The following is a 14,562-nucleotide window of genomic DNA, read 5'->3' as shown; positions in this document are numbered from 1 at the left end:
ATTAATAAAAAAATTAAGTCATATAATACTGTATATCATTTTATATCAAAATTACACAATGTTACAATATTTCTGGTTATCAGACAGGAAGGAAAACATACACCGTATTCTTGTATGTGCTTACTGCCGTCTTTAAACCACACAAAATCAGGCCACAAACACATGACTCGGGTTTAAATGCAACTAAAACTGTTCATCACCTCTTCAGATCTGTTTTAGGGAAGCTGGGTCAGATTGTAGGGTGTATATATAAGCATCAGTGTAAAAATGTAAGTGCTGTGCATGAAATTCACATGTTTAACAAGCAAAAACAGAAACAAAACACGATAATGCTCATAAACATACAACAGCCTGAGTTTATGTTTATGTTTTGTTGAAAGTGTAAAGTAAAATGTCAGAGAGTTAAACTTTAAAATATAATTCCCATTATTTTACCTACTGAAAGTAGTAGTTTTACAGTTTTACTTGTTTAAGGCACTTTGCAGGTTAAGTCCTGGTCAGAACTGAATTCGATCTGAGTCATGGGTGGCAGTGATTTATTTATAAATAAATATAATGAAACCGTGATATCAGCCAACAAATGATCACCCAGTTTTTCCTTCAGTCATCTCTTCTTTAATTCATGGTTGGATTTATCTCCGCTGACTCTCAGCCTACTCTGATCAGAGATGAGCTCAGTTTTCTGAAGCACAATTTTGAATCTGTAGTTCTTCAAGTCTCTTCACAGGTCTTCAGCAAATCATCCAGGAAGTGAACGACCACCTCCTTAACTCTCTCTGCTTCTCCCTCCTCTTCAGACTTTAGCCCCTTCAATCTGATCACAGTCTGCTGCAGACCTCCAATTCTCTGCTGAGGGTGGACACTGTCTCCCCCCGTCTCTTTCTCTCCCTCCTCCCCTCCTCCTTCCTCCGCTCTGAGGTACTTGATCAAATGTTCTCTGATGCCTCTCCCCTCCTCACCGGCCAGCGATGCCCCAAGGGCAGGCATGTCCTGGGACTGGCTGACGCTGAACAGGTGCAGGAGAGCATGCGAGAGCGTGTGCCGCAAGCTGGCGCTGTAGCGGTACTCCAAGAAGTCGTTTGTGTCTTCGCTGTTCTCGAGCGCCGTGGCCAGTGAACGCCACACACAGATGAACCGCTCTGTGTCCCCGTAGCAGTCACGGCGGCCAGGAACCGCCAGAGCAGCAGCAGATTTGATCCGCACTTTAAAGTTTTTACAGGAAGTAACAACGTGGCAGAGGGCAGAGAAGGCGTTTTGAGACCACGGGGCTGAATCTGACAGGAAGAAACAAACAAAAGTCAGCTGTTAAATTTAGAGTGAGCAGCATTTAAACAAAAACTAAAGGAAAATAAGTTTATTTTTTTTAGAGTCCATGAAGAAGAAGAAACGCAGCTGAGATGTGGAAATAAACACTAACCGAGAGGCAGGGCAGGGTTTCTGAAAGCGTTTCCCAAAGCATAACAGGCGTTCCACCTGACCTTCATCGTGGCCTCTGACTGGACGGTTTTAACCAGAGCGCAAACTGCGTCTTCCAGCGGTCGTTGGAACGCAGATCGAGTCATCTGACTCTGACGCAGGAAATGAAGCAGATTTCCGAGAGCTCTGACTGCATTACACTTCACCTGGGAGGGTTGAAGAGAGGAAGCAAGTTCAGAGAGAAGAGAGAAAATGTCATCAAATAGAACAATAATCATGAGTAAAGGATACTTTTAATTCCTGCACTTTATACACTCTCATAGATTAAGTCACTCGTGTCTAAACAGATGCCTTGTGACTCCTCTCGTGGATGCTCTCACCCTGTCTTTGTCGGCCGCTGCTCGGGTGGCTGCCTGCAACATCTTCAGCAGCAGCATGTCTGATAACTCTTCTTGGAAGTCCACACCTACACTCTCCCTGAGTAAAAAGACAGAATTACAGACAGGTTACAGACTAATAACAGACTAATAAATATGTGTGACTGTATTGCGTCCTTATTTCAGTTTTTACCCTTAACGTGACATGAAGTCTAGCCAGTTTCATACATAAAATTCTTTATAAAGATGGTAACAGCCTATTCTAAAACCATGCCGTCTTACATGTTGACAATAAGAGTGTCTGTGAGGTTTCCCAGGGACCAGGCCGCCTTGGCACGGACATTTGTGGATCGATCATTGAGGGCAGCGAGGATTGTGTTCGCGGTATCCGCCACAAACATCACATCCTGAAAGGAAAAAAGAAAGAAAAAAAAAAAACACTTTAATCTCGTGAGGAAAGATTTTTGCTGAAGTCTCATTTTGCTCCCATCTGCTGCTCAATGTCCCCACCTCTCTCAAACAGGGAAACAGTATGTAGATTCCCAAAGCCCTGACGGCTGCAGTTTTCACCAGATAGTTTTCAATGTAGGTCAGCCCCAGTAGCACAGTGATGCACATCAGCTGAGTCTTGTCCTGGAAAAAAAACATGTCACACACACATTTTTAGTGAAGCTCAGGGTTAGAAATCAAAGATAGACATTTAGAGCATGGACACTAGAATTAAATGCTGTTGTACTGACTCAGAACAGTAAATACAGACATATACTAAAACTCAAGAAACAACAACAACAATCTACTATTATCCAAATACTTGTCTATGAGAGAGTCCAATCAAACTAGAAACTCACTGGCAGCTGTGCGAAGGCCTGCGGGAGGATGGAGGAGAGCGTGTCGCAGGCGCTCGCCTGCAGCGTGGGATGTTGTTCATTCTGCAGCGCTCCGTTCAGAGGACCACTCAACACGTCTGACCAGAACTGCACCACCTACATTGTGCACACATACAGTATGTATGAAATGAAAACACATTAATACAGACTACTGCAATGAGAGGCAGTGTTCGTGGTCTATTCTGCAGCTGGTCCAAAATGCAGGAACCTTTACCATTAATAAACAGAACTGATTGTAACATGCTGGTGTGTGTTTTTAAAGCTCTGCATGGAATGGCACCAGTATCTCCTCAGTCTACAACTGTCAAGCTTGAACCGGCACATATATGTATAAAAACAATGTATTCTGATGCAGCATATACTGTATAGTGACAGTCTGTACTTACTTGACTTAAGGGGACCCTTGAGCTCTCGGGCACAGTATTCTCTGCTCTGTACTGCTGGATTATTCCTGTACCAAACTCCTCAAGTAACTAAATAAAAGACAGCGGAACAGATGTTAGTCCTCTTCCTAAATATTTGATAAATGTTATAATTTAGTGCAGCCGTAGCACACTGCACTAGAGGGCATTACCTTTGCTCCGTGCAGTTGTATGGAGGGGTCCGTCTCTCCGAGGCAGCGAGCGCTAACCTGCCCTATCTCACACAGACATGCTTGTGTTAGAGAGAAGTAGCCGCGCACCAGGTGGGACAGGACCTGAAACATACAGGACACACGTTAAAAAAGGTCTGTTTGCAGCTTCTTTTTGACGTTTGCCTGTCCAGACAGTTATCTCTCACCTGTAGAGCTTCTAGTCGAACAGGAGGGGGCTCTAAAGCGCCACCTCCTCCCGCTCCTTCGCTGTCTGAGTGCTCCTCTCTGGGCTGAGTGACCAGCGACACACACAGCTGCAGCAGCCACGGCGGGGAAACGTCATCCTCCCCTGGAGTGCGGGGGACGCGGGGGGAGTGCGTGCAGGAGCTCCGCTTGGAGGGAGTGACTGGCGTACGAGAGGGCGATGACATCCCGTCTCTTTGTCTCCAACTGAGGGCAGAGTCCTGCGGCGTGAACGAACCGGAGCTAGTGCTGCTGTTCTCTGGCTGTCGGAGGAGGAGCTGCACCTCAGGGAGAGGAGCCTGAGTTGTCACTAGCGCCCCGTAAAATGTCAGGACCGACACACGCACATTCACATCTAAAGACAGAGAGGGGTTGTGTTAACAGAAGTATATTTTACCGGGCTCGCTTTAGTGCAGTGACAATATACAGACCTCTGTGGCGCACATAAGGACGCATCTGCTTCCAGAGCATGCTGAGCAGACCGGGTCTGAGGCGGTGATAGGGAGCATTGGCCACCAGGAAGGCCAGACACTAAAAGAGCAGGGAGGAAGAGATATGCTGTTAGGATAATAAAAATTCTAGTTTAGAACTACTAGTTTGTTTCATGTTCATTCTTTCGAGTTTGTAGAGTGTAACTTTGCTTATACTTTGGTTTAGGTTTACACGAAGAACGTTTAAATGCAACAAATAATGCAACGTTCACTTTGGTTGCCTCACACAAAGACGAAAACACAAGTTCACCGAGCCGTCGTACCTTTATAACCTGTGTAAGTGTTTGAGGGGATGTCTCAGCCAACAGAGCCAGATTAAGAGCGCGGTGCAGCTCCCTGACGGCAGTTGCCAGCGTGAAAGAGAAAGGGGTGTAAGACGTTCGAGGAGACGCTGTGTCTTCAGCCACAGCCAGGAACTGGCGGGAGCCGTCCAGGATGGATGACAACACCTGAAGAGCACACAGACGCACCTGGAGGCAGAGTGAAGATGGAAAAGATTCAACCAATGTAGCATGTCAAGGAAAACAGGTAAAATGACTGAGGGTGTGTTGTACCTTTGGTGAGGGGTCTTTCAGTATAATTGTTAGGAGAGTAAGAGGCGGTGGTCCCCCAGTGGGAGAGTCAGGGATGAAGGAGGACCAGTACCCGTAGAGAGTCCGTTTCTCTACAGCCTTTACCACCGCTAGCAGACAGTGTAACGCTCCCTGACGCACGCGACCATGGTTAAGTCTGAAAGTGGAAAAACACGGCAGATTGAAATTCATATCCATAGACTTTATAAACATGCTACTGCCAACATGGACCATTGTGAGCAGTGTCTTTCTGTACCTTAATTTGCTCTGTGCGTTGCCCTCTGGATCAGAAAACTCTGAGTCAGAGCTGGTGCGCTTCCAGGACGGGTAGAGTAACAATGCAGAGGGTTTAGGTAAGGCCTCTGCCTCACCTCTACCTCCCTCCCTTTCCCCTCCTTTCTGGAGTACAGGCACCGTCTCTCTATCTTCCTCCTCCCCATCATCGCCTTTGCTCTCCTCCGTTTTTGTCTTCTTCCCCTTTCCTTTGGATTTTCTCTTTTTATTCTGCAAATACATTCAACAACAAAAATGAATGTTTCATCACTGAATTTAATAGTACCAGCAAAAATGACACCTCTTCTTACCCCTGAAGCTTTCCCTGGTGCAGTGGCATCCTTTGGTGGTTCAGGAGATTTCAGTGATTCAGCAGGTTTTGGTGCAGAGAGACCTTCATACTGCGGAAGAGGTGCTGGGTACAGCACGGCCGGCCACTCGACACTCACACCTGGAGCTCCCAGGAACATTAACCTCTGCAGAATGCAAGACTCGAAATTAATGATAAAGCTAAAATAGAAGGCAACAGAAAAGAGTGCAGGTGTGGCGATTTCACACCTTAAGAGCAGCGAGGGAAGATCCAAGCTCCTCCCCTCCACCAAATTTCCACTTTCCACCGGAGAGACAACACTGAAGCCCCTTCAGAGCTGCTTGGAGCACCTGCACAGAGGACACAAAGGCACAATCAGCTGTGATTAAATGTGTTTTTTTCTCACTAAAATGTTTTGTGCATTATACACTTTATCAGTACCATGCAGTAGAAGAGTTCGTCGGTGTTGGGGGGTTTGGGTGAGTGCAGCGTTGTCAGGAAGACTCTGAAACATACACTTCTGTACTGATCATCCAAAGGCGGCTGACCAGGGATCCTGGAGAGAGACAATCAAGCAGAGAGACAAATTACCATGAGTACAAGACTGAATAGGAAGGAACATTTAGCTAAACAAATACAACTGAAAGGCCTAGATTGTGACCTCGAATGCAAATAAACATCCTTAAAGAACTGATAGTTGACACAGGTCTAAAGCTGAATCAAGACTCATATGTTAGTCAACACGAGAAAAGTAAATTATGTTTAAAAAAAAAAAAAAGAAGTTTGGAGTTGCTTTGAAATAAGACATTTACTCAAATTATTTTACATTAACTGCTGAAAATATATGTCAAAGATGGATTACACTATTAATATGTAGATGGCAGCAAATATCATTGTCATTTAAGATACAAAGAAATGTTCCCACAAAGTCACACAGTTTAAATATTTAATTTCCCTTGTTATAAAGTGAATCCAGGTTGGGATATTTAAAGTTATGCCTGGATTAATTCATTCTGGCTCCAAGATACGTAGTCATAAATCCAACATTTACAGACAATTTCTTCAGAAATCAGAGCAGAGAGACACTGAATCCTACCTGAGACAGACGTTGGCCATGCAGGTAAGAGCAACACGCTGCAAATCCATATTGGGCTGAGATGGAGAACTGTACTGCAGGAGGACTCCATCTTCACCCAGTAAGTTGCTGAGGTGCTATGAATGAGCAATATAAATATAAATATAAATATATATATATTCACAATACACTTTCACAACGTGCTCTGTATAAAAATGTACCTGGTGGCACTGAGGTCCATTGCCATACACTACTGTGGAGAGAGCCAGGAGGACATCTGAATGTGTCCAGGTGCTGCATACTTTCAACGCACTGGAAGTATAGTTCATCAATACATCCAGGGTCTGTTCATCCATTATTACCTTGAAGAACGCCAATGAGAACAAAAGAAAGAGCACGTTGGACAATGTGACTCAGACTGAAATTACATTATACTGAAATGTACATGCAAATGTATATACATGGGTAAGTGCCGTTACCTTCAGTTGATTGAGTAGATGATGAGCTAGTTGGCACAGTTTGATGACTAAATGTTCTTGACTCAGCGGCACAAGACAGCTGGCATGTTTCAGCAGAGCACACACATCCTGGACAGGAAAACAAGAGTCTTAGCATGAAAAACAATAATAATCCTTGATGTTGGTTTAGATTGCTGAGAAGAAGTAATGCAAAGTAGCGATGATAAGATAAGAAATAAAATTATCCTCTATTTGTCCCACAGAGGGGATTTGCAGTGTTGCAGCAGGATATAGTTTACAGGACAGAGCACACAGTAAATATTTGAGAATTAAATACAATAGAAGTTCTCTGTAAGAATATGTAAACATATGTTATTGCACAGATATTACAGTTGTAATGTGGGTAGTTTCCAAGTAGTTGCTTGGGTGGTCTACATTGTTAGTGGGGCTATACTAGGTGGGTCGCTATGTTGCTATGTTGTGCGGTTGCTAGGGCACTGGATGGCTGTTTGGTGGTGGCCAAGTTGTTTTGAGGTGGCTGTCATGGTGATTTTTAGTTGGTTGTTAGGTTGTAAGGGGATGGCTACCATGGTGATTTCTACTTGGTTGTTAGGTTGTTAGGAGATGGCTGCCATGGTGATTTTTAGTTGGTTGTTAGGTTGTAAGGGGATGGCTGCCATGGTGATTTCTACTTGGTTGTTAGGTTGTTAGGAGATGGCTGCCATGGTGATTTTTAGTTGGTTAGGTTGTTAGGAGACGGCTGCCATGGTGATTTTTAGTTGGTTGTTAGGTTGTAAGGGGATGGCTGCCATGGTGATTTTTAGCTGGTTGTTAGGTTGTAAGATGGCTGCCATGGTGATTTCTAGTTGGTTGTTAGGTTGTTAGGAGATGGCTGCCATGGTGATTTTTAGTTGGTTAGGTTGTTAGGAGATGGCTGCCATGGTGATTTTTAGTTGGTTGTTAGGTTGTAAGGGGATGGCTACCATGGTGATTTCAAGTTGGTTGTTAGGTTGTTAGAGATGGCTGCCATGGTGATTTTTAGTTGGTTGTTAGGTAGTATGGGGATGGCTGCCATGGTGATTTTTAGTTGGTTGTTAGGTTGTAAGGGGATGGCTACCGTGGTGATTTTTAGTTGGTTGTTAGGTTGTAAGGGGATTGCTGCCATGGTGATTTTTAGTTGGTTGTTAGGTTGTAAGGGGATGGCTACCATGGTGATTTTTAGCTGGTTGCTAGGGCGTCGGTTGCTAGGGGTTTCTATGTCGTGTTGTATTGTTTCTATGGTGACCTTAGTGGGTCGCTAGGGTACAACTACATGGTTAATAGGGTGTGGTATGTGTTATTAGTGCCAACAAAATCGGAGGCTGATTGGAATAAATTGGGTTTATGAGTGCTGCAGTGATTGTTGATGAGGGCTGAAGGTAAGGTAGCAGACTAAGGACCAAATTGAGCGTGTGTTACCTCTGGCCGTATGTTGATGTTGGGGTCCAAGCTTCTGTTGTAGTTCTCGGAGAGGAGCTGATCAAACAGCCGGTTGAGCTCCTCTCTGAGTTGGCCAGAGTCTGCTCGCAGGGCTCGGAGCTTTGCGGCGCAGCGGGAAAACTGTTTCTCGGCGTCGGACGCTTCACTCCAACCATCGGCCGCCATCGGAGTGAACGGGGCGGCTTCAGCGGACAGAGTCACGGGGGAGAAAGCGGGGACGCCACGGCGGCCAAGAGCCGGCGCTGACACTCCTGCTTGAGCCGCCATAGTTTCAACCCCGGAAGTATTTCATCAACTTCGGTGGTTATTGAGCTTCTGGTGAAGCTTCACATCCTAGTGTCAGGCTCATTACTGCCTCCTACAGTGGAAACGAGTAACAACCAAGTGTACAAGTTTGGCTTCTGTATTTATTTTTTACTACTAACTACTGCACATGGGAATAGAAATAGCTCTATGGAAATACAATGAATAATATAGTAGTCTTGTTGTTTCTAGCACTTGGCCACATCAGTTTCTACCATCTTTAAAAAAAATAATGACAAATGGATGCATGTTGTAACACTGTACAATGTGCCATGTTTTAAGATACAACTGAAAAATAACAAACAAGGGGACATCGACTTTTCAACATAAAGTTTATTTTCTGTTATTAAATCTTGCGCCGAGACAGCTGTACTCACAATAATTGTATTGTTTCAACAGTTTTCTTCATTTTCTGTAGCCCAATTTCATATTCTGGTTATGTTTATTGATAAAATAGTTAATCTTAAAAGTTTGTGTTACTTTGAAGCAAATATAGGGGGGAAAAAAGAGTAAAGTGCCTCCTCTAAATGAAGGGCAGCCATCTACCTTCAGTTTATATCACAGGGTTAATGTTAGATTTTCCTAGACTCTACTTCCCTTAATATTTTCCGTTATTCTGACTGAAATAAATTTAAGCTCCACAAACCATCTGCCAGAGATTCATTTCATTTATTTATGCCTTATTTTTTGACACATCTTACTGCCTACAGCTGCCTTTTTTTTGGATTGACATTATGTCCCCTGCACAAACCAACAATACTCCCAAGACACGTGACCATATCACATGCGTAATAAATAAAATCAAGCCGCACATACACGGGGCACATTTTGAACCAATTTACTGTCTCAAAGTTATTTTGTGCTTGACATGTTGAAAACAATACCAGACGACCGCACACTCAATTACATTCCAGAGATATACAGCAGCAACATCGTAAAATATCCACAACTCAAGTGTAAACAGGAATGTTCAAGCATGTACAAAACCCTAAATCTCTCAGCGTGTAACATTCTTTATTAAGTGTTAAGCAACAGTCTTGGCTTTTTCCACTCTTCATCAGCTGACACTGAAAATTAAAGGCATTTCAACGAAAACTCTGTTGCTCTGATTTAATTCAATGAAATTAAGTTATTACACAACATATGAAATAATGTACACGTCTGCATCGTCACACAGCAAAACATCTGGAAATCAGGAGCAATAATAATAATGATTCTGACAGATGTGCAAATGTTGGCATGAGTAGTTCTACATTGGCATTTTCTATGAATGGCACATCACCAGTCCAGGCAGGTGGCAAAAAGTAACAACCTAAGAAAGCAGGAAATCAGGAGGCTGGCATGGAAAGGTGGTGGCACAGATGCATTTAGAGCTGGACTAAAAGTAGTTTCAGGAGAGGGAGGGGGTGGCGTTTCAGCCTGACTTGAACAGTAGAATAGCCACTTGACCCAGGTAGAAGTAGATGAAATGCTTCGTCTCGTGCGTCACGTAGCTGCCGAAGTTCCTCCCAACAATGCAGTGCCATGTGGGGTTGTACTTCTTGTCAAACTCCTGAGAGAGGAACAATAAGTGGCATATCATAAACCAGAGGGCTTTTTAATAAGTTTCAACGTATGTTCGGACTAATTTACCTTTTTGACGAAGGCGGCGATGTCCTTCTCTATGTTGTACTTCTCCATGGCCTGCATGGCACAGTCCACGGCATCCTGCTGCATTTCGTCAGACATATCTGCGTTTTTTATCACGGCCTTCTTGTCAGACATGATGGCTGTAAGGGAGAAAATAAACATTTAAGTTTCTATACTTTATTTACTACTTGCAGCATGTTAACATCGTCCACTTGGCCCAGGTAGAACTGCCATGACTGACCCCACTGCTTGCTTACAGAAACTGTCTCTGGCTATTTGCATTATGAATTGAGGATTTACATGAAATGAATTGAGTACTAAATGAGTCAGGCATCTTATCCATCCACACTGACGGGTGTTTGGCATTTTACATAGTTATGCAAGTCAAGAACAGTCCATGTTAGCATCACAGTCCTCAAAAGAAAGGCACCAACATGTCATGATATTTCATAATTCGCCCCCCAAAAAAAGGTGCACCTGTGCTCTGCAGCAGACAGTCTTACAGCTGTGGTTGAATGCTGATGTAGGAGCAGACATTGCTGCACACATTCAACAGCATTTTAAACATTTCTGTAAGTGTCACAAGCTGCTGGACTTGTCAGGTTTGCAAACAATGCCCAGAAAGTGGAGGCAGTATTCATGCAGCTGGGGCAGATTAGCATGCAAGCAACACACACCTTAGCATCCACTCTCACCTGCTCACAGTGAGCAGGCTCCATTAGCAACACACGCAGCAATGTATTATGTTAATAAAAATGCAGCTGGCTCTTACCGTCTTTCGGCGAAGTTCTAATATTGAGATGTGTGTGTGCGATGCGGGAAGCTGCACAGTTTTCACTTCATTTATGGAAGGAAGCGTGGTGCGTCCGATCCGCCCTCCCACTTCACATCCACCGCGCGATTGGCTCCTGCGAGGCCTCCACCCTGCCCACGGCGTTTTCTACTTGCGGACAGTGCCCGCATCTTGTTTCCACCCAGAATGCACCGTTTTCACCCACACCCTCCCCTCGGAGAGGCGTGATCGACCCTGGTGATCAGGTTGATCGATAGTATTGATCTGCAGAACCTGGGAGAGCTTGCAGCACATTCTAATGTAGATCAGACTGAGAGGAGGGCACGAGAGGGATTAGATATACAGCTTCAAGAGGAAATGTTAAGGACAAATACATGCAGGAAAAACTGGATTATAAAACTGATATTTATTTAACCAATTTGTACACTGCCTGGCCAAAAAAAGTCACCACCTGGATTTACCTAAGCAAATAGGTACGAGCCTCCTATTGGATAATTACTGCATGGGTGATTATCTTTCAGCTGGCAACAAGTTATTTAACCCCAACTGATGCAATGAGTAGCTTCTCATTTCTTAAACAACCATGTCTAAAGACACATCCTGTGATCGTGGAAAAGATGTTAGTCTGTTTGAGAAGGGTCAGATCATTGGCATGCATCAAGCAGAGAAAACATCTAAGGAGATTGAAGAAACTACTAAAAATGGGTTAAGAACTGTCCAACGCATTATTAAAAACTGGAAGGATAGTGGAGAACCATCGTCTTTGAGGAAGAAATGTGGTCTGAAAAAAATCCTGATTGATCGTGATCGGCGATCACTTAAACAACAGCAGAACTCAAGGCTATGTTTAATAGTGAAAGTAAGAACATTTCCACGCATACAATGTGAAGGGAACTCAAGGGATTGGGACTGAACAGCTGTGTAGCCTTAAGAAAACCACTAATCAGTGAGGCTAACTGGAAAAAAAAGTCTTCAATTTACTAGGGAGCATAAAGATTGGACTCTGGAGCAATGGAAGAAGGTCATGTGGTCTGATGAGTCCAGATTTACCCTGTTCCAGAGTGATGGGGGCATCAGGGTAAGAAGAGAGGCAGATGAAGTGATGCACCCATCATGCCTAGTGTCTACTGTACAAGCCTGTGGGGGCAGTGCTATGATCTGGGGTTGCTGCAGTTGCTCAGGTCTAGGTTCAGCAACATTATGTTGCCCAAAGAATGAGGTCAGCTGACTACCTGAATATACTGAATGACCAGGTTATTCCATCAATGGATTTTGTCTTCCCTGATGACACAGGCATGTTCCAAGATGACAAGATTCATCAAATTGTGAAAGAGTGGTTCAGGGAGCATGAGACATCATTTTCACACATGGATTGGCCACCACAGAGTCCAGACCTTAACCCCACTGAGAATCTTTGGGATGTGCTGGAGAAGGCTTTGTGCAGTGGTCAGACTCTCCCATCATCAATACAAGATCTTGGTGAAAGCTTATCGAAACAATGCCACAGCGAATGGGTCCTGTAATCAAAGCTAAAGGCGGTCCAACTAAATATTAGAGTGTGAACTTTTTTTTTTGGCCAGGCAGCGTATAATCTATACATAAAGGAACAGCATTCAAACTCCCTGACGGTCAGAGTCTCTGTCCATGGTACTGAAACGGCAAACCACATTCAGTTCAATCGATAATCATTTTCAAACCTTACTCAAAATGCTATGCATATGGATATCAGAAGCTTTACACTGTAACATTAATCTTATTTTTTAACTTTAATGGTGTTGTGTTGTGCTACTTTTAATGTACTTGTTGTATAGTTGTTACCGTAACAGCCAGTTAACACCAGCTATTATTCTATTAATCTAAAAAAACATGACACACAGAATGACCTTTGACAATGACTCCTTAAACTAGGTCTTCAAATATTTGTGAAATTTCTTCCAAACTGTTACTGGTGTTCTTTGGTTTAATTCAGTAACAATGAACAAGTTTTGTTGTTTGTAAAATAACCATAACCTCTAACCATAAAAAATAAACTTCAACATAACATGCTGAGTACTACCATTTATTTTTTTTTCCCAGCTGATTACTTGCTCCAGTATCGGGATCACTCATTATCTTAGTCTTGCTTATTTGTTAATCTCATTTTAGGTTCATATCGTAGGTTTGATTAATAATTAATCCAACAGAAAGTGGGCCTTTCTGTGTGGAGTTTGCATGTTCTCCCTGTGTCTGTGTGGGTTCTCTCCAGGTACTCTGGCTTCCTCCCACCGTCCAAAGACATGGTGGTTAGGTTCATTAGTGATTCTAAATTGGTCGTAGGTGTGAATGGTTGTCTGTCTCTCTGTGTTAGCCCTGCAATAGACTGGCAACCTGTCCAGGGTGTACCCTGCCTCTCACCTGATGACAGCTGGATAGGATCCAGCCCCCTGGCGACCCTCCAGAGGACAAGCAGTTACAGAAAATGAATGAATAAATGAATGATGGATGCCATTTTCCAGGTGCTCCAGGTCTGACTTTAGCCTGCAATCTGGCAGTGCCATCAAATAAACTATGCAGCTGATGGACTAAACAAGTTAGTTGAGGCAGAGGGAAGCAAAAATATGCCACACAATGCCGCTTTAAAATGATTTTAAACGGATGTTCCAGACAGTACGAGAACTCAAATAAACTAATGAAACCAAAATATTATGCTTTGGTATTTGTTTATTCAGGAAAATGATAAAATATTACATTTGTGTTAGGTGCAAAACTAAGTGTACCTGTAGGCCAAATTAAGAGTCGATCTGACTCAGGTGTGACTCAGTGCTTGTTTAAAAAAAAATGATAATAATAATAACTCAGGAATTTGTCTGAGTTTGATCTTCACAACACGTTTGTGGAAGTGTGGATGGCATGGACAAAGGAGCTTTCCGAGGAGCTCAGTAAAAGAGTTGTTGATCATCAGGCGGGAAAAGTTTAGCCATCTCATAAGAGTTTGGAATCAACAAATAAACAGTCAGACAGCTTGTGAACAAATGGAGGAGATTTAAGGAGTGGTCGACCAACAACGATCACTCCAAAAGCAAGAGGCAAAACCGTCCGAGACGTCACAAATGAATCCAGGGTAACTTCTAAGCGACTAAAGGCCTCTCTCACATTGGCTAATGTCGATGTTTATGAAAACACCATTAGGAGAACAATGAACAACCATGATGTGCATGGCAGAAAGCTACTGCTCTCCAAAAAGAACATTTCTGCCCTTCTGCAGTTTGCTAAACATCATGTGGAGAAGAAGACTACTGGAAAAATGTTTTGTGGATAAATGAGACCAGTTTAGTTTAAATCAGAAACGTCATGTAATAGTATGTATTCCAGCATCAGAAACTCATCCCTTCTGTGAAATAAGGGGGTGGTAATGTCCATGAACGGGCCTGTTTTATTTCATCTGGGCCAGGACGTATTGAGTGATGATGTCTGAAGTATACCAACCTGCACAATGGAAATCACACCAGATGCTGAAAACAAGGGTTCATCTCAGATATTCATTAATTTTCTGTAACCCCAGTCTATCGCAGGGCTAACAATGAGACAGGCAAAAACTCAGGCGATGCATCAATGAGAAGATTCAGGAAAACACAACTTGAGAGACTGGGATTCAGACGTGCAAAGACGTACACGTTATCTCCCCAGTTCATACTGCAAAATC

General features: G+C 43.4%; 2 protein-coding genes across 2 annotated transcripts; both read right to left on the bottom strand.

The window, feature by feature from the left end:
* Positions 1-26: 26 nt before the first annotated feature.
* On the bottom strand, positions 27-8,667 carry heatr6 (HEAT repeat containing 6). The gene is made up of 20 exons (XM_084564213.1): positions 8,135-8,667; positions 6,698-6,805; positions 6,440-6,580; positions 6,240-6,355; positions 5,585-5,699; positions 5,392-5,493; positions 5,145-5,309; positions 4,817-5,064; positions 4,543-4,717; positions 4,252-4,458; positions 3,929-4,028; positions 3,461-3,852; positions 3,255-3,377; positions 3,067-3,153; positions 2,642-2,776; positions 2,304-2,426; positions 2,076-2,200; positions 1,797-1,893; positions 1,418-1,622; positions 27-1,274 (listed from the first exon to the last, which is right to left on the bottom strand). The coding sequence occupies exons 1-20, from the start codon at positions 8,420-8,422 to the stop codon at positions 712-714; spliced, it is 3,615 nt and encodes a 1,204-aa protein (XP_084420339.1). The 5' UTR covers positions 8,423-8,667; the 3' UTR covers positions 27-711.
* Positions 8,668-9,455: 788 nt separating this feature from the next.
* On the bottom strand, positions 9,456-11,004 carry dynll2b (dynein, light chain, LC8-type 2b). Its single transcript, XM_084565243.1, has 3 exons — positions 10,860-11,004; positions 10,091-10,227; positions 9,456-10,010 (listed from the first exon to the last, which is right to left on the bottom strand). The coding sequence occupies exons 2-3, from the start codon at positions 10,220-10,222 to the stop codon at positions 9,873-9,875; spliced, it is 270 nt and encodes an 89-aa protein (XP_084421369.1). The 5' UTR covers positions 10,223-10,227; positions 10,860-11,004; the 3' UTR covers positions 9,456-9,872.
* Between the last annotated feature and the right edge of the window lie 3,558 nt (positions 11,005-14,562).

This window comes from Chelon labrosus, assembly GCF_963514085.1.
Source record: "Chelon labrosus genome assembly, chromosome: 17".
In the NCBI taxonomy this organism is placed as follows: Eukaryota; Metazoa; Chordata; class Actinopteri; order Mugiliformes; family Mugilidae; genus Chelon; species Chelon labrosus.
This window is presented reverse-complemented; position numbering and strand designations above follow the sequence as displayed.